Source organism: Papilio xuthus, unplaced genomic scaffold (genome assembly GCF_000836235.2).
Source record: "Papilio xuthus unplaced genomic scaffold, Pxut_1.1 DF825946.1, whole genome shotgun sequence".
NCBI classification, from domain to species: domain Eukaryota; kingdom Metazoa; phylum Arthropoda; class Insecta; order Lepidoptera; family Papilionidae; genus Papilio; species Papilio xuthus.
The window spans coordinates 2,382,219-2,410,116 of NW_013532703.1; the positions used below are offsets into that span (position 1 = coordinate 2,382,219).

The 27,898-nt window shown below is 32.9% G+C and overlaps 1 protein-coding gene across 1 annotated transcript in view; it reads left to right on the plus strand.

Annotated features, from left to right (window-relative positions):
• pio (zona pellucida domain-containing protein piopio) overlaps window positions 1–27,898 on the plus strand; it is a 34,342-nt gene that overhangs the window by 2,950 nt on the left and 3,494 nt on the right. Inside the window, exons 2-5 of the mRNA XM_013321260.1 lie at window positions 16,408–16,485; window positions 18,794–18,944; window positions 19,150–19,291; window positions 27,706–27,884. Of these exons, the coding sequence (XP_013176714.1) occupies window positions 16,416–16,485; window positions 18,794–18,944; window positions 19,150–19,291; window positions 27,706–27,884 (542 nt within the window). The 5' untranslated portion in view covers window positions 16,408–16,415. The remainder of the gene's footprint in view (window positions 1–16,407; window positions 16,486–18,793; window positions 18,945–19,149; window positions 19,292–27,705; window positions 27,885–27,898) is intronic.

Genomic DNA, 27,898 nt, shown 5'->3' on the forward strand with positions numbered 1-27,898 from the left:
TTAAAATTCTACCGTTTAATGTGAAAATTGTTATTGCAGGAATACATCATATTACGACAATATTTACGCTTCGATAAAGGTTATCTTTTTGTAAACTTAATGCAATAAACAAACCCACCTTTTTTTTTAATTTGGCTACATGAAGTAAGGTAATAAACAAGTAAGCAACGATGTCTCGTTTGTATCCTAGACGGGTAGGGATCACGGACTACCGCCTGTCCCGATCTTGACTCAATCATTTAACAATAAAGCTTTAGATTTTAAATAAAATTTGTATAGAACTATATTTGTAATAGAAGCATATGTAAATTAGAAATATATCTCCATGTTAAAAACGATGCTAAAATTATAAAGAGGTAAGATATGAAAAATTCTTTCACGGTTTAGAAGCTATACCATACACATACATCTTTTAATTCCGTGCGTACGAAGTCGCGGGCCACTGCTAGCGAATAAAGTGATTCCAAGAACTGCAATAAATGTAAACAGTAAAGGAGATTTATTGCAGCAACAATTTTGCGCTATACGGCTATAGAATTCAAAGTGAGCTAGACGTTGTGAATGTTGAAGCACCACATTATCTGCAATGAATCTGTTACGTCACTGAAGAACTGGGCCTCTAAAGCTTACTTAAATCACAAGTTTCTTAAGAGATTTATGTTGTAATTATTTAGATGAGTTGAGATGTTTCTCGTATTTTGCTTTTAAATTATTCATAACTGGCTGAATCAGGGTTGCGTTGAAATGTTTAAAACAGAACAGTGTCAAAAGAAGTCACTGATAATTGTTATTAAGTCCACTATGAATTATATCTTACTTCTTACTAATTTTTTTTTTTTTTTTTTATATCACAAGGGGGCAAACGAGCAGCGGGAACACCGAAGTGTTCAACGACGCCCATGGACATCAGCAATACCAGAGGAACCGCAGATGCGTTGCCGGCCTTTGAGGTCGTGATAGGCTCGCTTCTTGTAGGACCCTAAGTCGTATTGGTTTGGAAATACCGCCGAGGACAGACCGTTCCACAACGCGGCTGTGCGAGGCAAGAAGTTGCGCGAGAATCGCACCGTTGTGGAATGCCAACCATCCAGGTGGTGTGGATGGAACCTGGCGGTCTGTCGTGTCGTCCGATGACGGAACTCGGCGGCAGGAATCGTTCCAAACAATTCTTCAGAGCACTCCCCGTGGTATATGCGGTAGAAAATGCAGAGGGAACTAACGTCCCTCCGCAGCGCCAGAGTGTCGAGCCGATCAGTAAGAGCTCGGTCGTTGACGATTCGAATCGCTCTCCGTTGTATGCGGTCAAATGGAAGAAGCTGGTACTGGGGTGCTCCCGCCCAGAGATGCGAGCAGTATTCCATGTGGGGCCGAACTTGCGCCTTATACAGGTGGAGGCGGTGGCCCGGTTGGAAATACTGCTTCGCTCTGCTGAGCACACCCAGTTTTTTGGAGGCCAGCTTGGCCTTGTCTTCCAAATGACCGCGAAACTGAACGTCATTCGATATGTCAACGCCGAGAATACTGATACTGGCTGAGGCAACCAGGGGAGTGCCCTCGAAACGAAGATCCACGACAAAGGGTTGTAATAAATAATATAATAAATGCGAATTTTTGGATGGAACATAGACGGAGTCGCGGGCGACAGCTAGTTTGACATAATATCAATTAGAGTTACGACAAATTTTTTAATAATTCCTAAAAGACATTTTTCAGAACATAATCTTTTCTACGTATTCATTTAAATGGTTTAGGAACACTCAGAAGACTCACATAGAAGTTTTTTTTTTTAAAAAGATTATAAGAAGTCTTCCATCACACTTTTTTACATATTGCGAAACCTGTGTTTTTAATTACTCAACGGTCACCTTATACGAAGATGGTAAGGTTGTATAAGGAACTGAATTCGTAACATCACAAGGGCGTGCGCAGGCGACTTTATGTTTGTCTTACTCAACACTGAAGCCTACGGATCAACATTGAGTAATATTTGGGGATAAATTTAAAATAAGATCTTAATATAAGCAAACACGAAATTCAAAATTGATGTATTCATTTTATTTTATTCAACGCCGAAAGTAAATAAACAGAGTAACATTAAATTATGAATGACGGCCATTACGTTATACTTTTTTTGTTGTTGTAGGAATTTGTAGGATATGACGGCTGATAAAGATGTATGGAGGAGTAGTACATAATGTGCCGACCCCCAATAGGAATAAGGGCAGGTTGATGAGGAATTTGTAGGATAGAGTGAAATCATCATCATCAGCTTACTACGTCCACTCTTAGGGGATCGGAACCTACCCAAGTTAGGGATGAAGAGTGAAATACTTGTAACTTTTGGTATTTTTGAATACACAGGTTTCTAATTCTAAATACATTTGTTTCTTTTAAAAGTACTAATCATTTAAGGGTCAATGATAATAAATATCAGATATTGAACGGAATAATGACTGTTGTCATTACATTTATTCAATTGAGATTTTTGTTACATTACGTGCTTAATATATCTGGTTTTAAAATTCATTAAGACACAATAGCATTGAAGTGACGGGCAGCCTTTAAAGCCTGTTTTAAAAGGTGACAACGCTTTGCTAAATCCAATAAAGAGTTTGTGGGTGTCGAATACCCGCCCACTGGACCATTAAGTTTTTATACCTTTCATTAAGTAAGATCTTGAATCAAGTCGCGATTTATTTTATTTGTACAACGTTTTTAATTTTTATCTTCAACTTCTCTATTTTTGTCGCTACAAAACTTCTACACTAGAGGTTGTCCGCGACTTTGTCAGCGTGGTATTAAAGAAAAAGAAGCCTAAGTTACTCCTGCACACATTCACCTTATAATAAAAAATCCAGTTAAAATCGGTCTAATCGTTTCGGAGTTCATTCGTAACAAACGCAGACTTGCGAACAGATCAACAGACCGACAAAAATTAAATATTTAGTTTTACGTTAAAAAGTAAAGCAAAAATATCATGTTCGCGATTTTTTTTATGTTACATACAGCCACGTATTCTTATTAATCGTATAGATATTATTAAAAAAAAAACATTTACAAAAATTGGTAAGAATAATATAATAAGGAAAATATCGTCTTTCAACCAAAGGAAAAAATCTTTAAATATTCTAGTGGAATATTAATAAATACTCACACATACATTGAAACTTGTCCGCCCATAGTTTTTCTTTCTTTTCGCCTTTTTCGATCAAAATTAATTACATCGCTTGATTGCGAAACTAAAATGGCAATGTGGTATTGATTTATCGTGATACCAAATATAAATAATATAAATTGAAAATAACGGAATTAAATAACGTTAAAGGAAACGCAATTAGCGTTGAACTGTAGAAAAATCGTTGACCCCTTGGAAGTAACATTAGTGGTGACATGTGAAATTTTGACTATGTTACCTTAAAATTGTAGAAAATTAATTAAACGGATATTTTACTTCTATCTTATTGTAATAACTATACTCTTATTTCCTTTTATACATTAATATATCTTTTTTGCGCTGACACTTGGTCTAATCTCGTTAATCTTACTAATATTATAAATGCGAATGTTTATATGAAAGGATGTTTGTTTGAAGGTATCTCCTGAACGGCTGAACGGATCTAGCTGAAATTTGGCATTGATGTAGAACATCTGGAAGAACACATAGGCTTTTTAGTTTTTTTTTTAAATTCCGCACAGACGGAGTCGCAGGCTTCAGCTGGTATTAATATATTACATTTTTGTTTTTATTTTGTATTCAGTCTCTACTTCCATTTTCAAAAATATTGAGAAATAGATAAAAATAAACGATTCCCTTTTAACATTCTAACTACAGAACACGTTTAGCAAATCATAAAATCATAATTTGTGTGAAAAATTACAAATAAAAAAACACAAAGCAAACTTATCTTTACTTAATTTGTTTTTAAAGATCAATTTTCCTTAGCTCATAACTCTCTATTTGTGTATCGTGTACAAAGTTAGGAAGGATATTATGTTAAGGAAAACTCAACCCTTTGTACGTAGTCATTTGGTGTTACCTTTAGAATATTGAATGTGGTATTGGCACCAAGCGTCCTCGCTGCGAGGTCACGCATAATCACCTGCCGCTTCTGCTATTATTAAGCTACGCATATACTGGAGAAGCATAAACAATTGTTCTATATATAAACTGAAAAAAACTTTGAAAGATTTAATATTTAAATGTACTTTGTTTAAACTATCAATATTATTGATACTAAATAGACATGATAATTCCACAGTGTAATGATTCTATTCGTGTTACATTTTATTTTTAAACTAGCTGTCGCCAGCGACTCCGTCCGCGCGAAATTAAAAAAAAAACTTGAGTTTCCGGCAATTATTCGAATTTTTCTTACCTTTTAAACATTCCCTAGATCTCCACGATCATTTCAACACCAAGATTAGATAAATCCGTTCAGCCGTTCTCCAGTTTTAGCGACACTAACGAACAGTAATTGATTTTTATATATAGATTATAGTGTTACCAGATATACGAAGGACGACTTAATACTTTTAAATTAATTATAAACAAGACATTACAAACCTACTTAAGGTACCCACAACGACAAATTAGGGATAATATTATTTGATATCAGCCGTAGTTTATTTCATTATTTAAGTTACTTTCAACAGTAAATAATAAATAACTGTTTTTTTTAGTTTTAGTTATTTTAGGGAGCAAATATTTTTCATACACATATTCCATACGAACGTGAAACGTATCTATCGTTTTAATACTCTATGTGTACGCGGCATTACTTAGTGATGTCACCTTTGTGGCGCGGTCGCGTCACCGACCATGCTCTCCAGTGGGCAGAAATAACTCGACTACAGCAATTATTCACAATCTTACTTGACTATGTAATAAATATAAAATACTATGTATAAAAATTGTAAAAGACATAATGTTTAACGCCGGCATACACGGGTTATTTAAAGCAGTCGATATCGATTGTTTTTAGCTGCATAGAACGTATGTCGTGTTCATCCATACACGGACCTTAGTCTGCAGGCTGATAACGACTCAATCTGTGTGTGTCACTAGTCTTATCACCTTCGATTTGAGGCAGACGGTAATATATATTGTCAAGGCAACATGGAAGTATTACATAACTTCCTGAATTTAGAAATATTTTGAAATATTGCTCATCTATACTAATACTAAGCGGAAGAGTTTGTTTGTTTGTTTAAACGCGTTAATCGCATTTGAAAAAATCTTTCTTTGTTGGATAGTCCATTTATAGAGGAAGGCTTTAGGCTAAGATTACGTTGCGACTTATAGTTTTTAATTCCGCGCTGACGGAGTCGCGGGCGACAGCTAGTATTAAATAAAACTCAATAAATCTCCGAATTGAGAAAAAGTATTGGTAACGTTCTCAGATATTATTACCAGTCTTTTAATTCTTATTATTTTAGTTTGTTTTTTTTCATATAAAAAATATCGTCCATTTATTGTTATGTTGGTACTGATTTAGATTGTTCCATACTAGTCTATATCAAATATTGACATCACATTAAATATTATCTTGACATTGAATTAGGTCGATTGGGACTTGAGTTGTCTTGTAATATTTTGTGTACATTTGCTAAACATTACATAAGTCCGACTTAGGTAACAATTGACACATAATAAAAGGTCGCACGCTTGTGAATCACTCGAGGTCTCTTTCGATATTAAAACAGTCACCAATTTAATATGATCTCTATTTTGTTCCAAACAAAAATATCTTAAAATAACTAAAATTAACAAACGACAACTTTTAAATAAATGGAACAATGTGACCACCACGAACTATCTAAAAGTATTTCAGCTAAAGAAGTACAATGCTGGCACCTTAGACTGTATTTCAAACGACTTTTACTTCTTTTTAAAAAATACAATTTTTATCTTTGTTTTTCGTGTGTTATGACGCATCAGGATGAGTTTCTTGCCGACAGCGTATGTGGTAATTAGTATTGCCACACGTTTGACTTTCCCATTTTTTATGCAATACAGTGGAGGTGTCAGAATTCAACAAACAAAATGACGATATTGGTACCTTCTTGATTTTAGCATAGTATTCGCCCTCTTTTAGTAAATATCAATAGAAATCAAATTATAGGAAGTCCTTAATTTCTTACTAAAATACTTATTTGCTATTAGATGTCGCCCGCGACTCCATCGGTGCGGAATTAGAAAAATATATATTTAACGTCTGCGTTTTTCCACACTATGTTCTATATGTACGCCAAATTTCATCGAGATCCGTTCAGCCGTTTTAGAGGTACCAAACAAACATCAGGCCATCTAAACATTCGCATTTATAATATTAGTACGATTTCTATAAACTTCGAAATGTTATAGTACATTTGCACAAAAATGCAATGTGTCATAGAGACCAAGTAAAATTGGTGTTTGGAAAAGGACAGTAATTCCGTGGTCGAAGAAAACCTTGGGGCTAGTTAGTTGTACTCTTCCTTGTAGGCGGTTTTGCATTTAAATAACTTGACATTCACTGAATCAAATTCGCTTTATAATTAGATAATTTCATTATATCGTACATAATAAGTGAAGGATGTTAATTTCCTATCCATTGGTCAAATGTTATTCGCCACTTAAAGCAATTATATCGATAATTTGTCTTCCCAAAATACGTGCTAAATTATAGCTCTAATATTAAGTTTTCTATATGACATATTATCCAAAGTGGGAAGGAAATTAAATTTTTTGGACATATTTTTCTTTTACATTCAAAGCGAAGAAAACAAGCTACATTGTAACTGTATTTTTAAAAGCCAAAGCGTTTATCGAACAAGATTTTTTTCCATTCTTATTTGATTTACTCAAGGCAGAAGTTATCATGCTCTATTTCCGTTAGTTTGCGTTCGCTTTTTTAATAGAAAATATATTTGTTTACTTTATTTAGTATATAATCTGAAACTGTTGATTTTGAAAAGTATAGACGTACGAACTACGACTTATATTATCGAACTGTTATAAAACATACCATCAAGTCTATCAATTTCTTTAAAAATAACCACCTCCTTTTTGTAGTCGGGTAACAAAGACTAATGAATACAAGAGTTATAGAGCTTTCTTTATACTCTTATAGATTAGAGTTATATAGAGTAGAATATATATATATACTAGCTGTCGCCCGCGTATCCATCCGCGAGTTTGTCTAAAAAATAAAAATTTAGAGGTGGACTACCCTTTTTAGGGGGATGAAAAATAGATGTTGGCCGATTCTCAGACCTGCACAATATACAAAATTTCATGAGAATCGGTTAAGCCGTTTCGGAGGAGTATGGGAACAAAAATTGTGACACGACAATTTTATATATAAGATAAGATAAGGGTGCAAACGAGCAGCGGGAACGCCGAGGATTATTGCTTATTTATTTATTATTATGACTATCATTTATTTCCACTAATATACAATACAATATTATTTAACTTTAAGTTTTTGTACTGTTTACAACATTGGAACTACACAATAATTATTAAGGTACGTTGTACTACTAATATAGTTGTAAAAACAATTATATTTATCAATACTATGTTGCTAAGACATCGAGTTTTATTATAGCATTTTATGGTATTCGATAACAAATACGATTACATTCATATTACGCGTATTGTCACGTTTCTAACTTTACCTTTTCTCGTCCAAGGTCATGCTACGAAATTAACTTACAAATAATTTCATACATATTAAACTACAAAATTATATCATTCCTAATTGAACTGTATTATAATGACGATTAGGATGGAATTTAAATAGCCAGGTCTACGTGAATTTGCGTAAGTTAAGCGTTTCTCACTAACTATAGAGTGCTATTGTTGTATGGGAAGCTTGTGAAATGTGGCTGTTTAGTAATAGGATACCGACGTAGCCCGAGAATACTATTTTCGTTCTGGAATTACGTGATAATAGTATAATGAAAGTAGATCACAATCTTTATTTCTAGAGTTGTGTAATATATTTGTTTAGTTTCATTTTTTAACTTCTTTGTCTCTTTAAGTATTAGGAAAGGGCAGACAGATAAAGAGTAGAGGCTCATTCGCTTAATCTACTACTATATTTTTTTTAACCATAAAATATATAGAAATCATACTAATATCATAAATATGAATGTTTGGATCGATTGATGGATGTTTAAACGGCTGTATGGATCTTGCTAAAATTTGGTATGTAGAACATAGTCTATTTTTTTTTCAATTCCGCGGAGACGGAGTCGTCTGCCACAGTTAGTATAATAATAAAATACATTTCTTCCATATCTTCTATCTCTAAAAAAATAACTGTTAACAAAGTTAAATTAAAAGACATAAAAAATTAAATGTCATCTTAAAATTACCATAAAATAGAAAAAGCCAACATAAACAAGACTTGTAAACAAGTTTTGATAACTTTAGCAAGCGGTCATTTGGCCTCACTCGCTGCTGCATGGCCACCGATGTGCATCGCTATTGACCTTGAGTAGCCTCACTGTAACGTAACACCAACATAACACGTAACATCAACATAACACGACGATTAAACAAACGACAGTTTACAGGGAACTAGGAATGCGGGCTTATTATGCAAACTGCGTCAACGTTAGCTATATGTAAGCGTGGGTTTTCACTACTAAAGCAATGATAGAAAAAAGATATAGTCATCCTTTTCATTCTATATGAAAAAAACAGAGATAACTATATTTGATTATACTGAAATTTTGGCAGTGGAATTGCACTGTATGAAGTAACTTCATGTAAACATTTATATAAAAAAACTATGATAATTTATTAGGTTTTCGCAATATATTTAAAGATTTGTTTTACCAATTATAAGGTGATTAACCACAGACAAATTATTTTCTTTTTAATGTTTTTCTTTCGATGTTATTAGTCAGAGTTTTAATTAGATATTTAATGTAAACATAAAGGTTAGTATAGACTAGAGCGTTTACTTGTAACAGAACCCTTTCACGAATCACACGTGCTTTAGAAACTGTGCTTTTACCTATATTACATCATTCGTAAGAACGTTACATTACATGTAAATGGTCGAGAAAATGCTCTAGTGTATATTCATGTTAATGAAACAAACAATTACTTATATGTGTGGTCAAGAACTATGAAATATAAATCTGTATATAAACCACAATCTGACGACTAGGTATGTCTAGGTTAAGGCAACAAGGCGATACTTCATAACATTAAGAAAGAGAACTCTGTATTAATATATAATTGATAAAAAAAATTTACATCGTTAAGATAAATTAGAAAAAAAAAACGTATAAATGGTAAATTTCTGTACTTTTGAAAGTTTTCAATATTTAATAATTCAATAAATCATTTTTATGGAATAAAAGCTGTCGCTCTCGACCGCGACCGTACGGAATTATAAAAACAACTTAATTTGTAGCCTATGTGTTCTTCCAGACTATGTTCTACATCTATGCCACATTTCATCAAGATCCGATCCTTTCTGCAGATAGCTTCAAACAAACATCCATCCATCCAAACATTCACAATTATAATAGTAGTAAATTGTTTCGATTTAATTTAATAGAACATCAGTTTAATTGATGTAATAGACGTTAGCCATCATCGTATGTCATTTGAGCAGGAAATCATAACCTTTCGATGACTATATTTAAGTGAACGTAAGTAATGGACCATATCTTAGAATTTGAAATGACCATTATTCTAAAATATTATCAGTTAAAATCAACAAATGTATTTGTCACCAATTTGATTTTTTAAGTTTACGACACTTTTTCAAAATTAACTAATATAATATTTAGTTTTGAATAATGTCAATTGTTTGCAATATTCGCAATAAGACGACTTAAAGGTAAGAAAATATTCCTGAACTTCGTAATTTTAAGTTTCTACTTAAACACAGATACGAATAATTTTATTTTCCACAGAATTCCAAGTTGTTCCAACCACTATGTTTCAAGTAAAGTATTTTTCATGATAAAATACATTAGCAAACCACAGAACATAAAACATTATTTGTAATTATTTAACTAACGCAAGGAAACAACAATCTATGCGTTCACTTCCTCTGTACTAAAACAAATATTACGTAATCGTATAGTTGACCACGGCATGATTCTTTTATTAATATAGCATACAATGCGTGCTATGTACCGTATTATCTTTGGCTAGTGTATTATAACACTTCAATGACACTAACTCGTTCAATACAATCGTTGCTAGTGACGTACGTTAACGGGTCTGGAGTTTTTAAAGACATGACCCGTTAGATGGGACACGGTGTGTTAAAATGGTACAACGAGAATCGTTTGCGACATAAAATAAACAATAGTAACAAGTATTTCAAATGACGTAATGAATATATCTCATACGTTTAATGAGTTTTCTTTCATAATTTAATCTGTAAAATATTTTGCTATGCACATTATTACTCTTTACTTTATTTAGAATTCTATTACGTTCTTAACTAATACTAGACATTTAATAATTTAAAATACAATCTTACTAAATAACTAACCTACACTACACTACAAAACAAATGAATTAATTAATAATATATTAAATAAACTGTATACTAAAACTAAACCAAACTAAAAATAAAACTAAATAATAATAAAAAGACCACAAATCGCAGCGCTCGCACGGTAGGGTTCCCAAGAGGCTGGTGGTATTTCCCCGGAATATATTAAAAAATCAACTCGAGTTTCATAAACAAACTGTTATATATGTATAATAGTACTTACCTATATTCTTATGATAGTATTTTAAAGTAATGATGGAGAAAACTATACGTTAAAGCTTCAAAAATGTTTTTAGTTTGATATATTTTTATTAGAAATGCATATAAATGTTATTATGGGTTTATTATCGTCATCTCTGTCATTATCTTGGACAAAACAGAGATAATATTTTTTTAAACGGAGATTTTCGTCTCAAAAACCCACAGTGAGTCCTTTTTATTATCTTCTGTAAGGTTAGCTAACTGTATAACTTTTTAATTATAACCTTATACACTCCAAAGGAGCTCCATTTCATATTCAATCGTCGACTCTATGTAAAACTAGACTATCTCTTAAAAGGACATGTTGACTTAAACAAAAACCGTTCTAAATTTAAAAAATTACAAATGCCAGTCTTGTATAATAAAAGCATCGCAAAAGTTCAAAAGCATCAGCGCCAGATTAAATTCACAGTATAGCGGAGGCCGGTCTCCGAAAATGGCCGCGAGGTGACGTAACCGGCAACCTTGTGCAACAGACATACGGCGTCGGGTACAGCCATGAAGAAAACTGTTTTAGAAATATTAAATAATGTTTCGCAAGTATAATAAAGTTTGTCAAGTTTGCGATTTAATTATTAAGAGACAATCTTACTAATATTATAAATGACAATGTTTGGATGAATGGATGAATATGGATGGATGTTTGTTTGAATGGCTCTCCATAACGGCACAACAGATCTTTGGCATAGATGAAGTACATAGGCTATTTATTAAGTTATTTTTTAATTCCGTGCGGACGGAGTCGCGGGCGAAATCTGATAAATAATAATGAAACGAAAATTATTGTAATTTTGTCGCTGATTGTACATTTCCAATATTTGAGCGAGCGTACAAGCGCTCCAGTATACCTGTCAACTATTACCGAGCCTCTAATGACATTGGCTTACCCGATGTTGCATTCACTGAGCTGCTTTCTTTGCACATTACGAAATACTTAAAAGTTTGTTCAAAAACTGATCAACTAACCCACAGTTACTAACACAATGAGTTGTTAAGTGATCACTCTTAAGGAATATATAATGATGTATTATTAATTAGAAGACTTATAGGTAGGCATTACGATAACGCCCCTTTATTAACCTTGGCTACGGATTCATTTGAGAAAATATTTGCATGTGGAACGGAAATAATTTTTGGTTGCTTAGAGTAGTATGTAAAGTACATTTTATGTAAGAATGTATTTATTTCTAAAATATTAAAAGTTTAATTTTTGGTTTGACGTCTTAGACACGTCATCCGCTCTTAGGGGAAAAAAGTGAATGACGTGTCTCAGACGTCAAATGTACCCAAGGGGTTAACTAAATAAAAAAAAAATCGTAGTAAAATTCTTTACAAAGACCTGTTTCAGTTTCTTAACAGTATTGAATTGGAACTGGAATAGAAGATAAGCATCTTGAAGAAAGTATACCATCAAAATTAGGTCATATATTTACATAACACATGACTACATTGATGACTGTAAAGTCAGCCAGTATTACCCGATATTGAGTAACTCATAACAGATGCAGAGATGCACTTTACTTGGTATTTATGATGTAAGAATTTTATTGACTTTTAACTTACAACCTTTTATTATGGGGTCAAATTGCCGAAATACCTGTCCAAAATCATATCGCTGTCATATTTCTTCAAAGAGAAACAGACATCTTATTTTTTTTTTAATAATCAATGTTTTTTAAAGATGCGAGATTTTATCTGTGTTTATACGATATAATTTTTATATCATAAGGTGACAAAGGAGCTAGTGGCCACCCGAAATCGCTGAAATAGCGAAGCTGCCGTTACCCATAGACATCCGCAATTGCAGATGCGTTTAATCTGCAGAAGAGGGGATGCACAGGAAGATATTTTCCATTCCCATGCATCCCCTCATCCGGAAAATCTACTTCAAATTTCCATCCCTTACTTATAAGAAAAAGGGTTAGAAGGGAAAGGAAACTAAATAATATGCTTTCTGAGTGATTGAATAGTTTTTAAGGTTATTCGAATCAACTTCACTAAACATATTTTAATAGCAAATTATCCAATGTCGTCACATCACACTATTTAGGCATTCTCTTTGTTAGGAGCATTTGCCAAACCGCAGTAACCACAAACTGCAACACAACTATAAACACTATTACAACACGTGGACTACAGAAAAGAAATAACACTCCATTAAATTGCCTCTGTCATTATTACTTAAATTAATGTAATTTATTATAAGAATATATTTTATATTATCTGTGCCCACGACTCCGTGCACGCGGAATTAAAAAAAAGTAAGAAACCTATGTGTTCTTCCAGACTATGTTCTACATCTATGCCAAATTTTATCAAGATCCGTTTAGTCGTTGTGGAGATATCTTCGAACAAACATCCGTCCATTTAGCCATAAACATTTTCGTTCATAATATCGTAAAACGTTTTAAAGTAAGTTTTAAACTAAACACTAAACTGTCTATATAAATATTTAAATTGCACTATAACGCTTCTGTCTTGATTTTTTCGGGATAACAAATAACTTAGGTGACTCGTTCATATAAGCTTTTTCTCTGGGTAACTTAATAAATCAGGTTGTTTGTTGTAGTTCTTTGAAATTCAATGGAAACAAAGGAACATCAATTCAATTTTTTTTATATTGCATTAAATGATTCATATTTATTTACGATTCTTTTTTTGATAGTAATAATAAAGTATGCAATAATAAGATAAAGTAGAAATAACATCGTGGGACTAGTGATATAGTAATTACGAATACATACGCATTTATTATAATAAGTCTCAGCCAGCGCGTCTTTACCTTGATGTCACGGTCTGCAGAACTCGACTCGGCTTCCGGGTACACTCGGGTAAACAATTTAATGTGTTAACGACGAAGACGAATTTGTAGCTTAAAGTGCTTTTTGTTGTTTGTTTTTGTTACAGATTTTTACAAGTGTGACTAACAATTGATACATTACTAAACGTTATGTAATATATTTCAAATACAATAGAAAACATTTAATATTACCTGGTATAGGGAGATCAAAACTGTAGAATAGATTCTGAACGCCTTATGAACATGCATATATAAAATGAACTCGGAATTTCTGAATAGCGGAAGTTATGCAAAATACAAAATTAATCTGCCATCCACTCAATGCATATGCACGTTTATACAGTATTTACTTGAGTGGCAAGTAAAAAATACTCTGTTTGCTTAAAGAAGTGAAAGATAAGGTTACCTTCACACTAAGCAGTCCGGCTAGATTATGTACAGGCATTAAGTGAATGGCACAAGTTACGCAACCGTACAGAACTGATCAATTGCTTTCTCTAATTCTGATATACAAAAGGTTACAGTGTACTGAAAAGGACACAAGTAAAATTTTAACCTTGACAAGGAGAGAACAATAATCCCTATATTATTAACCCTTAGTAGCCTGATTTACATACGACAGTGATATATTTTTAATATTACTGTGTTTGCTTGATAAAATAAAACAATAATGAAATTTGTTTTTTTTTTAATTTCGTTGGAAACAATATAATACAACAGTAAAATAGGTACAGCCAACCTATAAAAAAGTAATAGTAATGTGAACATTCGGTTTAAAAGATTGGTATCAAAATTGAAACTCTAGGCTATTAAGGGTTAAACAGAATGATCTAATCGGAAGAAAATATTGCCATCTTCGGATTTTTTATATAATTGTAACCTGACATCTTCTAGAAATAAAAATAAGCTAATGACACACTCGTTATAATCTCAATCATCTCGCAGATTTAAGAATTACTTTGGTAACTTATCTATTAAAAAAGTAACTTACTTATGTTGTAATTGTGTTTTGGAGATTCCTTATTATGGACCACAGTTATACATTTTCCTTACTCTACTTTAACAGCATTATATCTGCTATATTCTTTAACCATGTAGCCGTTTCGTGTTACAATTACGTTTAATGATAACTACGCATTTGATTAAAAAGTAAAATTATTCAATAGTTTGTTCAGATGTTTTTATAATATCAGCTTACATTCCCTACTTGTCTAGTTGCAATGCAAGTGGGGCGCACTTGTCTCGCTACAAACATTGCGTCAGTATACTAAGTTTGGTTTGACATATCGCAACTGAATCCGATACGGCAACACACTTGTTCATATACTTTACAATTTAGGTTATGTTTGTATTAGTATAGGAATATTTTTGTATTTATTGTTAGGAAGAAAATCCGATATAATGCCGGTGTACTGGCACAACACTAGCCTTACTAAAATGTCGACGTTTATGTCCCCTCACTAATCATTCTGACACTGGATTTTGTAAGAGCACGTCATTCGCGCCAAATGATTCTAACTAATATTGTTTGAAATTATGTACCAAATTGTATTATAGTGATAGTTTTATTCGACAGGGTAGAGACTTAAGCGTGAAAAATAGGGCAAATTGTTATTCTCTTCTCACCTCAATATTACGTAAAAAAATTGTGACTGTTATTTTTCTTTGAGCTCGAACCAAAATCTTCTATCTTTATCTTATCTTATGTATCTTTTGATTGGGGTGATAAAATAGTTTTTTATCGTTTATTGATAAAAATAGAGGCAATTGAATTTAATTTACGCTTTTGTGCGAAGTAGATTTACGCTATGATATTTATTGGTCACGTATCTTTAATAAAGGCCGGACCTTGATATTTGATTTAAAAATTAGCTCTTTTATACTACAACGATGGTTCCAATTTATATTTATGACAGGTATTTATAAAAGTCACTAAAATTTGCTTTTGAAAAGAGCTTTTGATAAAGATCTAAAAAACAGGAGACTTCGCTAATAAATTTGTACCTCAAATACCACATTTAAAATACTCGATAAATTCCGTAAAATAGTCTAATTACAAAACGGTATATAAGTAAAGTAACCTAAAGTTCGATAAGAATGAAAATATATTTAAACGATATTCAAAAAATCTTAATAGCCCATGTATTCGTCGAAACTATGTCTTACAACTATGCCAAATTTCAGCAAGATCTGTTGAGCCGTTTTGGATATATCTTTAACCAACATTCATACATCCATCTAAACATTCGCATTTATAATATTAGTAAGATAGTAAGAAATAAGATTAAATTCCTTCACAATTTTTAAGATCGTTTAATTTCAATGTAGATAGGCAGCAATCTATAACCATGGTAACACGAGAAGTGCGGACACGTTCAGTGGGACGGGCTCGTGTTACGTATCGCTGTATCTGCAAACATTATGTCACGCTTCATAGGTCAGGAGGCTGCTGTTAGGGAATACAAGAATTGTTTTGTATGTTAAATCTATTATGTTAATGGGATTTAACACAATGACTTGTTTTTTAAACACTAGCTGTCGCCCACGACTGTGTCCGCACGGTATTAAAAAGATCTTAATAAGTAACCTATTTATACTTCCAGATTATGTTCTATATCTGTGTTAATTTTCATCAAGATCCATTGTTCCAGACGTACCTAGAAGGTAACATCCATCCGTCTATCCATCTATACATTCGCATTTATAATATTAGTAAGATAAATTACGTATCGAGGGTTTGTTTATTCAAGACCTTATGTTGATTGTCTTAGGTTTAAATTTCATAAAATGTTATTCGTTAAATAACTAATGTTTCTCCTCTCATTGTTTCAGACTGAACCATGTGGAGCATTCTCTTGGTAGTGGCGTTGGCTTCGGCCGCGCGTTCCAAACAAATTCCGACCGCTACCGGTAAGTTCATTACTTACATAAAATAACCAATTTTATATCACCAAAATCCTTACATATACATTAATTAAGAACAGAAATATCTAATAGAGTATATTACCTAAGACAAACTGTTGTCTTCTATATTCAATTAGCAAAGCCTTGTAACTCGTGGTTCAAGAGAGTTAGCATGAACAGTCTGCAGAAAAAACCATCAATACAGATTTCATTACTCATAATCTTTGTTTAGATTAAGCGCACTCAGCACTCTGTAACCAAAAGTAAAATGGAATTGCGGATTTTTTATAGGAGAAAGGGGCAAACGTGTTAACGAATCGGCGAAAATTATTTGATCCGACGCCCATGGACATCCGCAACGCCAGAGGAACCGCAGATGCGTTGTCAGCCTTTAAAATCACTCCTAGAAGCATAGAAGGAAACTACTACAAAGTATAATTACGTTGTTTCTTGAAATATGGGCCCATGCTTAATCTGTTCGGTACATACGACTCCAATAACTTTCGAAATAAAGATTGCATACACTTTTTAGTTGTTGTTAAGAAGCGACTATATTCCTCTTAAACTTGTTTTATGATCGGCTTTTCATTACCCCGTCAAAAAGTACAGCTACAACTTAGCAATATTCCATTGGTCGTTTTAGTGGGCAGTGGCGATGCGGCCGGGGTCAATGACTTTCCCTCCCCGATACCCCGTGCCTGCGCACGCGCATCCTTTAAACGAGTCTCAAGTTTCTGCTTACAAATTGTAAAAATGCGTTGATTTTATGATTCTTCAGTATCCTGAGATTCCAAGAGCGTTCCACTTGATTCAACATTAAAAGTAGATTATGTTATTTTTCTGCAATAACATATTCCACAAATGGGACATTTTTAAGATTCCCATCCCAGTAAATAGAAGTTAATTAAATGGATTGAATTTAATATAAAATGTTATATATGTTTAACAAAAATAGTACAATATTATATAATAATTTTTTCGGGACTTCCATTTAAGCAGGAACTTATGATTGGAATTCCTGCTCTTCTTTGTAAATTTAATACTTACATAATTAAAAACATGTTTGTATTGCCAAGGGGGACTTCCATTTCGACATAGTTATGTAAATTTACCTTATTACTATGATATACGGGGAAAAATACCAAGTTATGATTCCAGCAAGTGTTAGATCTACGTATTTCCGCTTATAATTATTACGTACGTGTACATTATCTTCTACTTTCGCTTAAACATCGCTAATTACAAGCACTTAAGTAATACGTTATGCTACTTTATAGAATAGATTCTTTTAGACGAGTAATTTTTATTGACTATATAGAAACGGACTAGGCAAAAACCTCTTGTACTAAAAAAAAATATTCCAAATTTCTCTAGAGAATGAGGTAGAGATGACAATCAAACATGTCTCTATAATACTGATGGTTACGTAAAATAGAAACCTCTTCAGGAATACATACTAACTCAAAAAGTTAAACAAGCAAACAGAGCACACAAACAAGAACTTAAACAACATACACGAACTTGATGTTCGTTTAGCATTTGACAGGTCTTATCTCTTAAAATTCAAAGTTTTAGTAGATAATTGCACTTCCGTAGTTTGTAGTATCAGTTCGATCGATCAAAAATACGGTAAACATTTATTAGACGGACATGGAACAGCAATTTTATACGTTGAGGTAATTATAGTCACGTATTGTTTTGGAAATATTATCACGCTATAACAATAGTGACCGCTAAATGAAATTAAGAATTTTAGTGTTATATGTTCTTTATTTAACTTATCTTTTAATTAAATCTATTAAGCAAATAATCACTTATTTGTTTAAATGTTAAAAGCTTTATAATATTAAGATGTATACTTAAATACTTCATCGTATTGCCAAACATAATAAAAAAGAAAGAAGCACTTAAAATATTTATTGTATAAAATAAAGCAAAATAGAAATTAATTTATTTTATAATTTATAGTTTTGTTTATAAGCTGCTTAAATAGACTTTAATGCGTTAATTATCATCTTAACTTACAATCCGATCCCTCCATACAAAAGACATAAACGCGTTCGTGTTAACTTTAAAACAAAAGCAAATATAATTCTTACGTCAAATCTCGTCAACATTATTAATAAAAGACTAGAACTGTGTGTAAGCGTAATATAAAGTGGGAATAATGTGCAGTAACTTTAGTAAAATGTAGCCTAGAAGCGTTTTCCGTTTAGGATAAAGCGTCGGTTGAACATATCGTCCGGTAACATTACTCTATACTTCCAATCTTACGCTGATAAGTGTTAGCTTAATACCAATACCTTCTGTCCAGAACTTGTAACGACATCAGTGGGTACGGCCACAGACCTCACGACACCATGGCCGGCCGCGCTGGCGCCGCTCGACACGCTCGCCGTGTCGTGCGAGCGGGACAACATGCACGTCACCATCTCGCTCGCGCACACACAGCCAGCAGGCAACAGGTAATACTTTTGTACCTTTTTTGTCTGCACTAAAGAAACTGGACAATTAAGCCTTTTTGTTTTCTTACTTGCAAAAGTACTGCAGCTTTAAAATTGTTCTGTTTGTATATGTATTCATATTTTTATTATATAAATATGTATTTAATATTGCCTAAACCAGAGCATAATTGTTGACATTCACATTAATGACCTGATATTATTACAGTATCTACGATACATTCAATGGCATAGTGTATCCAGCCGGACTGGGCAGCAACTCATCCTGCTTGCGGGAATATATCTCAGCGCGAGGTGACCTGCAATATACGCTGCCGCTCAAGGGCTGCAACACTATGGCCACAGATGACGTGAGTTTCTTTTGTTTTACAACATCCTTTGATTAGAATCTCAATTGAAATTATGTGGTGATTTTCGGGTGGAAAGAATTCTTGCATATTTACAAAAAAACGCTTAAGGATCCTGTAGTTACAGTTTATCGAGATATTATAATTCAAATTGTCTTTAAGTACGAGTAAAATTGTTGTTTAGCTTCGTAATAACGAATCAAGCGGGAGATGCCCAATTCGTACCGCCACGTATTCTTCAAGTTTAACGTAAAGTCATAACATCACAAAAGACGTAGAATATCGAATGATAAGATTAAGAGTCGGCTAATCTGCGTATAAACACAAATGAAGTGGATTATTTTGGAATATATGACTGTGTTAAATTTATTAAACTACTTTAACAAATAATTTCAAAATAAATATTCACAAAAATTGGCGTCAAGTTACAATCTTTCAATGCCGAGTGTACAGCCTGAGAATTCCTTTGTTTGCCCTTCAATGTAAATTGTGTCTGCGCTTGCGACAAACACGCATCAAGGAAATACTTTGAATATTATAAAATGTATATTTCTTCGAAAACAATACTTGCGTTTTCCTATCCAAATCATTTTCCTTTACCATATATGAAACTGTTTTCCTTTGTATCATAAATAGGAAAATAACAATTCCAATGAGAATTGACAAAAGTCCAAATGAGTCATCGTATAAGCAGCCTAATCTCTAAATTAGGATGTACGGCATAACATTTTTAACTTAAATTGCAAGGTAACAAATTGTGATTTTATTACCTTAATATGCCGATGTGAATTTTTCTTCTACATCATGTTACATTACTTATTACTTAATCACTACGATATTATAACTCGATTTGCAATAAAAGAAACTCTACAGCTTTATTCGGCAACTACGATCTATAATACAATACGAAAACTAAACAAGAAACAAATAAATGGTCGTCAATTAAACAGAATACACGATAGTTCCTGTAGATACGGTAAGACGGATGGAACGCAACGGGCTTCTAATGATTCTAAACACGCGCTTCCTCCTTGCTCCGTGCGCGTGCAATCTTTCCGACAACGTCACTCTATCATCTATATCTTTTAACATAGTTAAAGACGATCTACATCTTTTTTGTACATCGTTAATGATGTTTCAATTGCCGCATTCGTTAATGATTAGCTAATTCATATACTAAAGTTAAGCGACTTTTTTAGGGACCACTTAATGACCTTGAGTATGGAAGTAGGTCACGATCGAAGCAAATTGTTTTTTTTTAATTTTTTAAAATATTAGCAGATTTTTTTGTAAATTTACTAATATTTATTTTACCATTCCAACTAAGCTGTATGCTTGTGCTAGGATATGGTTTACGACAATAGTCGAATGGCGGGATTCGAACCCACGACCTCGTGATCGGCAATCCGTACCCTTAACTATTAGGCTTGACGCTTAAATTGAACTTACCGATAATGGTAAATCTATATAATTTGAAATAATGTTGCAAAATATCAATATGATTATTCTACATTTTTGATGTATTTTAATTGAAGCACTTAGTTGTTTATACTTTTACTTAAAATCTAAGTTATTTCAGGAAATATTCGGCAAGTGACAGGACAATAAGTATCCAGTTTGTGATAATAATCTAACAACGGTACAACTATTTACGATCTCGTACCCGAACAATATTGTCATGGTATCATAACATAACGGAAACTGAACACACGAAATGAGTTAAAAATATAAATTATGACACAACTAACGGCAGCCTCAACTCCGTCCGCGCGGAATTAAAAAAAAAGGAATAAGTAGCCTATGTGTTCTTCCAGGCTATGTTCTACATGCACGCTAAATTTCATCGAGATCTGTTCAGCCGTTCTATAGATAACTTGAAACAAACATCCATCCATCAAAACATTCGCATTTATAATAAGTAAGAAGTAAAATATCATAATACTCATTAAAAAGACTTTTTTAAATAACTTAACATTAGGTTAACTGTCTAATTCTACTACCATTGTCTTAGTTATAAAAAGTTATAATACATATAAAACTATAATAACGTCTATGAACAAAAGCATCAAAGAAAACCAGTAGTTACCGCGCGTAACCCCGAGTCCGTTACGCGGCAGTTATAAAACGCCGTAGTAGTTACTTACCGTACGCCACTGTGATATATGGTCATAGCAATAACTATCATATAGGTATATGCTTTATATATTGTTCTTTACGTATATCTAGTTTTTTTTAATCTGCAATATTTGTAAAAAATAAAATCTCTGTCTCTGAAGATAGAGCGATGCGACCGTAAAATAAAATCTTACTAATCTTATTAAAATTTTTAAATAGAATTGTTTAGATGGATGGATGAATGTTAGTAACTGCGCAACAACCTTTATAAATCTTAATGAAATTTGGCATAGATGTAGAACATAGTCTGGAAGTACACTTATTAAGTTTTTATTTAATTCTCCGCGGAGGGAGCCGCGGGCTACAGCTAGTATGATTATAATTATTCGATCTTTAACATACAAAATTATCATCTTTTTTATCAATCATTTTTGCTGTTATTATTTATTTTTAATTTATCAAAAAATTTAAACGTGATATCTAATTATCAAGGTACAAATCATTTCATCTCGTATCTCTATAGAATCTTTACTAATATTCCTACGGAAAAAAATATTACATAGGTATGCGTATCTTATATTGTTTTAACAATCATGCATCCGACATCCTTTGTTCGATGAAAAAAATTCCCGATAACATCAACGAAGCATACGCATCAATGAAAATAATTGCTAACGAATATACATGTTTACGTGATCTTTAATTATATGTTTAGTGTAGAAGCTTCGGCAGTGAAAACCCACGGTTAAACATACTTGATAAACATCATTAAAATCCTCTAGAATAGTTAATAGACATAACCCCGTCCCTGTCGTTAACCTTCCTCTTTACTGAGTATTTATGCGTAGAGTCAATATTGGACCGGCCAATATAAATATTCATAAACGATGACCAACGCCGACACGATATTACACAGACACGTCACGATACGTGATGCAACGTTGACCTATCCAGTTATATGGAACGTTTTAATAATCTTTTGTAATTTAAGGTACACGACTTAAATCTTGGAAACCCGACGATTTTAGTCGGTGAATTACGCTAAACGATGTCAAATATGTTCGTACATTGTGCGCGTAGTCGACATGTCTATCTGTTATTGCTGTAAAGTCTTTTTAATGCACGGGATGTGTTAAATCAAACAGCTGTCACGTATCAACTCATTTATTAATATCTACACACGAAAGTTAATATTTTTATTAACCGAAATCTTTATTTCTATATACCTGACAATTGCCAAAGCCAGTCGCTCGCAATATATTTGTCAAGATCATCGAGTTTAAAGTCGCCGCGATTTTCAAGATGGCGGAGCAAATCTGTAAAAATCAACGTTGAGTGTTTGGAGCACACAACGCGATTCTCGCGACGCAACCATGTTATGTTAGTTAAGACAATTTACTTTGTACGGAGAGCCTAACTTTAACTCAAGAAATAAATAGCTATTATTATAATACTATAATAAGTACTTACTTATTCACACAATAAAATGTGGCTTAATATCTAAATACATATTTACTGCAGTAAACATTCCGATCCTATACAAACAACATTGTGTAAGGTTTTTCTGAGGTCTCTTAAATAACAATGCGTTATCTCATCTTTAAATATTTACTTCACGTTTTAAGTTTGTCTATATTAAAAACCCTTTGTTAACTTACTGATATTATTAATATAAATGTTTGGATGAATGGATGGATGTTTGTGTGAAGGTATTGAACGGTTCATCGAATATCGCTGAAATTTTGTATAGATGTAGAACATAACCTGGAAGAACATCATCATCAGCTCACTATACGTCCCTCTGATGGGCTCGGAGCCTACCCTAAATTGAGTTTTGGAAGAACATATAGGCTACTAATTAACTTTTTTTTTATTCCTCACGGTCGACAGCAAGTGGATCATAAAAATCTTTAACAGTTGATAACCAAAAAGCAGATAACAATAAATTGCGAAATGATTTTAGCAATATTCAGTACAGTAGTATATTAAACTTTTATGTTTATAAAAATGTACTAAATCTAATCTCGAATATAATAAAAAGCACACACTAAGCTTTGAATAACCATGACTTACATAATGTTAGGCAACTTCGATATGTTAAAGCCTTGATATTTACAAATGCTCCTATTAGTCTGATTAGATTTTATATATTATTTTTAAGCATATTGTATGTATCATTGTATGTTAGAACATAACTTCTAGTACGTAATATGAATGTAATATCTTCTCGTTGTTACGGTGAAGGAAAACGTCATGAGCACATATCTGAGAAGAAATAAAAAGATTTGTGAGAAGTCAACCAACTCGCATATAGCCAGCGTGCTTGTATAAGGCCTAGTCACCCTTAACTTAGGGTAGGCTCCAAGCTCCTCGGTGCGGACGTATAGTGATCTGATGATGACGATGATGATCTACTCGTTACATAATTTGAAGATACTTATTATATGTACACTGGATTTTTTTACTCGACATCGCGTATTTCTATATAGCGCAACAATACTATAATGCATTTCTTATTTACTTACTTGTTACTAATATTATAAATGCGAAAGTTAAGATGGATGGAAGAATGTTAGAAAATATCTCCGGAACGCCTCAATGAATCTCGATGAAATTTGGCACAGATGTAAAACATAGTCTAGAAGAACAGAGAGGCTATTTATTAAGTTTTTATTTATTATACCCGGACGGAGTCGTGAGCAACAGCTAGTAATATTACATTTTTTACGACGTTACCAACAGATTAGATAATGAAGTAAGTCTAAGTTCTTTTACAATTTTTATCATAGATCCATGATTACCTGAATATTTATTAAGGCACATAACACACTACTCTCGACGACTCAATTAGATTGAATATAATGGAATCCATTGTCATGTTAGATTGTAGCAGTGGCTATTAAGTGCCTGAGGACAAATCGAGAGGCGCGGTTGCAGCACGCCGACCTCGATATACAAACACTTTTATGTAACGCTCATGAAAGCCAAACATGAGAAACATTCGACGATCTCATTATACGCAATACGCATTTAACTATTATTAGATGTTTACAATATCATTTAAAAAATTGGACTTTTAAAGTATATCAAAAATAGTATAAGACTAAAGGTTTTCGTGTGTAAATGATTCAAGTTTTAAAGTCAACAAATCTTCCTAAAGTTACTCGTTCGAGTTATATACTAAGATGACAATAAGTCCATAAGTAACTAAGCGCTTGCGACTCCATCCGCGAGGAATTCGAAAAATAAGTAGCCTATGTTTTCTTCCAGACTAGTTCCACCAGTCCAGACCAGTCTATTTCTGTGTCAAATTTCATCAAGATCCGTTAAGCCGTTTTAGATATATCTTTCAACAAACAAACATACGTCTATCTATCCATACATTCGCATTTAAAGTGTCTTTCAACAAGGACGGGTCGATGTTAAAATTGAATAAAACAAGATGTGTGTGACGAAATTTTTTTATTTAAAAAGGCCCATTTATGCCATTATGGAAGGAATATGACATCGTTCAAATGTCCGCCGCCGCTTCGTATGGTGGCACGAATCCGAGAGGTCCAATTTTTAATTTAGGATTGTCCCTAAAGACGGTTGAATTATGTTTAAAGGCAAACCAATCGCTTATGGTGAATAGAAACTCCTTGAAATAAATCTGTTCGAAATGGGCATTGAACAATAAGAACTTAAAAGTGTAGTAAATGTTATATTTTTGATATACTATTGCTTTCGAATAATCTTTGTCATCACAATTGTAATCTAGAATAATAAAAAGATTTGTATGTCTGTGTGGAAACAAGTGACCTTTGATGCGGCCTTGCTGTCGTGCGTGGTCGGTACCAGTGGGCACACCTATTTATACCAACTTGGTATTGTGGTCTAAAAATTTAGACATTTTGATATAGGATATAAGGTTGATAAACATACGGATATGGAGATACCTATATATGTAATATACCACAATTTACTTGCGTAACATACTAATTGGAATTATGTACTTAAGCTACTACTTTATGGTATTTATTAGTAATTATATTTATTTAACGTTTATTTTCCAGTTATTAATGATGATGACATTATACGAAATATCATCAGCTCACTATGCGTCCCCACTAAGGGGTTCGGAGCCTAAACTAAGTTTGTTGATAAGGCCATAGTTAACCACGCTGGCCCAGTGCGTGTTGGTTGATTATAGGAAATAATTTATGACAAAGTAAAGTTTGTTGATCGCTGTGCAAAAGTATTAGAAAAGCCAACTCCTGTTTGTTGTTGATCTGTTCAATAAAGACGATGAATAATAAAAAAATATATCCATTAAAGAGTTTTTAAACAACAAATAAAGGATAAGAAAATTGTAACTAATATTCTACAAAGTAATATATGCTTCCATTGAAAAGTGTTCCAAAACGTGCGCATTCGCCGGAACAATGAGGGGAGGTGACGTCACATCCCGCCCACGGAACACCCCAACACGTAGACTTAAAAAAGGAAACGATACAGAGTGAGTTGAATTATGAACAGTAAGCAATTGACAGTTTATTTGACCGATTTATTTATAAGTCAGTTAATGCGGCGATATCAAACAAACGTTCCTTAGTATAATTTTCAATTTATTAATCTTTTATTATTTATTAACTGGCAGATACTCAGCAAACGTATCTATGCATATATTATAGACCACTAGTTTAAAAATCAATCTATTCAGTCTTCTCTTGAAACAAGCGATATTCAAACTTAATATGCGACAGTCCTTTTAACTCTTTTAAGCGTTGAGACAATGAGGATTCGGAAACAAAAACTAATGGGACGCTTGAAACTTTTAAATGTGGCTGTACAAAAAACAGTCGGTCGTACAGACCAATTGATTTTTTTCCTGTTATGCTATCGTTTGCCCAAGTCACTGTAACCTAAGTGTTTATTTTGTAAGGAGAGAGTTTGTCTCGTCGCAAGGAACAATATTTCTGAAAGTTGAACACCGCAAAGGACTACAAAAACATTATGTACCCATAAATATAAAAAAATCTTTGCTTAATTATATTAAAATCATGAGTAATAAAAGCAATATTGCTCTTAAACTTGATGTATACATATAATTTATTATTTTCATAAAAATAATTGTTGATCTGTTAAAAATAAGACGGGAAAATTTAATTTAATATCCAGGAGTTTAACCGTATAGTACTTTACATTGATATACAATATTTAACGCATAGTAATTGCTTACTGCAACATGACTTACCCTCTCATAAAACCTGAACTTCTTAATAGAAAACATTAAACTTGATATATGTTCATACCAGGGATGTTTATGATTTAAAATCATCGTTTGTACAGCCAGCTATTAGCTTTATACAACATAAACTTGTGGAGTAATTACCATAAGAAATAATACTGCCTTTTATGGCCAGGGACTGATTAAAAATGTTTTTTTTTAATCGTCAAATATAATTTTATTTTTATTAAAATTAAATTAATTTAAGTTATACTTGCAGCTTTTTATTTACGCTTATTACGCACGCGCATATTTTCTTTTTTCAATAAGAATAGATCCGAAGGATGTATGCTATTTTGGTATGCTTAATTAAATTGCGATTTTAACTGTTAACGCAAATAAAACATGTTGCGATTAATTCAAGGTTGTAGGAGATGCAATAATTGTAAAGTTATTTACACGTTTTAAATAAATGTTTTACATTTATATATATTGTATTTTGTTTTTTAAATGTTTCATTTGATTACCTGTTCCCTGTCACCAGTTCGTTTTAATTAATATCCATGACATTTAAAATGCAAACTTGAATCATCAGTAAAATTCGAATTCATCTTGTATCTTTAATTTATTAAAATTTGCATACTTTTGTACAGCTATTTTAAAATTATGCTAATATCAACCTTTAATAAATTAAACGTAAATTCCGTAAAACGTTAAAAAATTAGGTGTTATATTAGTGTACTGTATTGAGTAACATAAATTATAGATACATATTGTTAGGAAGCAAAACCGACACTGCCGGTGTACTGGCGCAACACTAGCCTTACTAAAATGTCGACGTTTATGTCCCCCTCACTAATCATTCTGACACTTGACTTAGTAATGAAAGCGCGCCATTCGCGCCAAAAGATTTTAACTAATTAATGTTGTCTGGGGCCGCAGCAGTGCTTTCACTAAGACGAGGACATACGAACCATCATAGTCCCGAAGCAATTCGGGTCACATTTGACATAAATTCTATAAACCGTTATATTTTGTCTTGCGAATAGCATATGAAACTCTTAGTTATCTTGTTAATTCTTTTGCTGTGCAGGAGGACGGCACAGTGGAGTACTACAATAACATAATAGTGCAGCCGCACTTGAAGTTGGTGACGGGACAGGGGCGCGGCTACCACGTGCGCTGCCGCTACCGCCGTCGCGACCTCACCATGTTCCACCTACACCGTCCGCATGCAGACAGGCTTACGCAACTCAGAGATGGATACAATAGGTAAGCAATAGCAA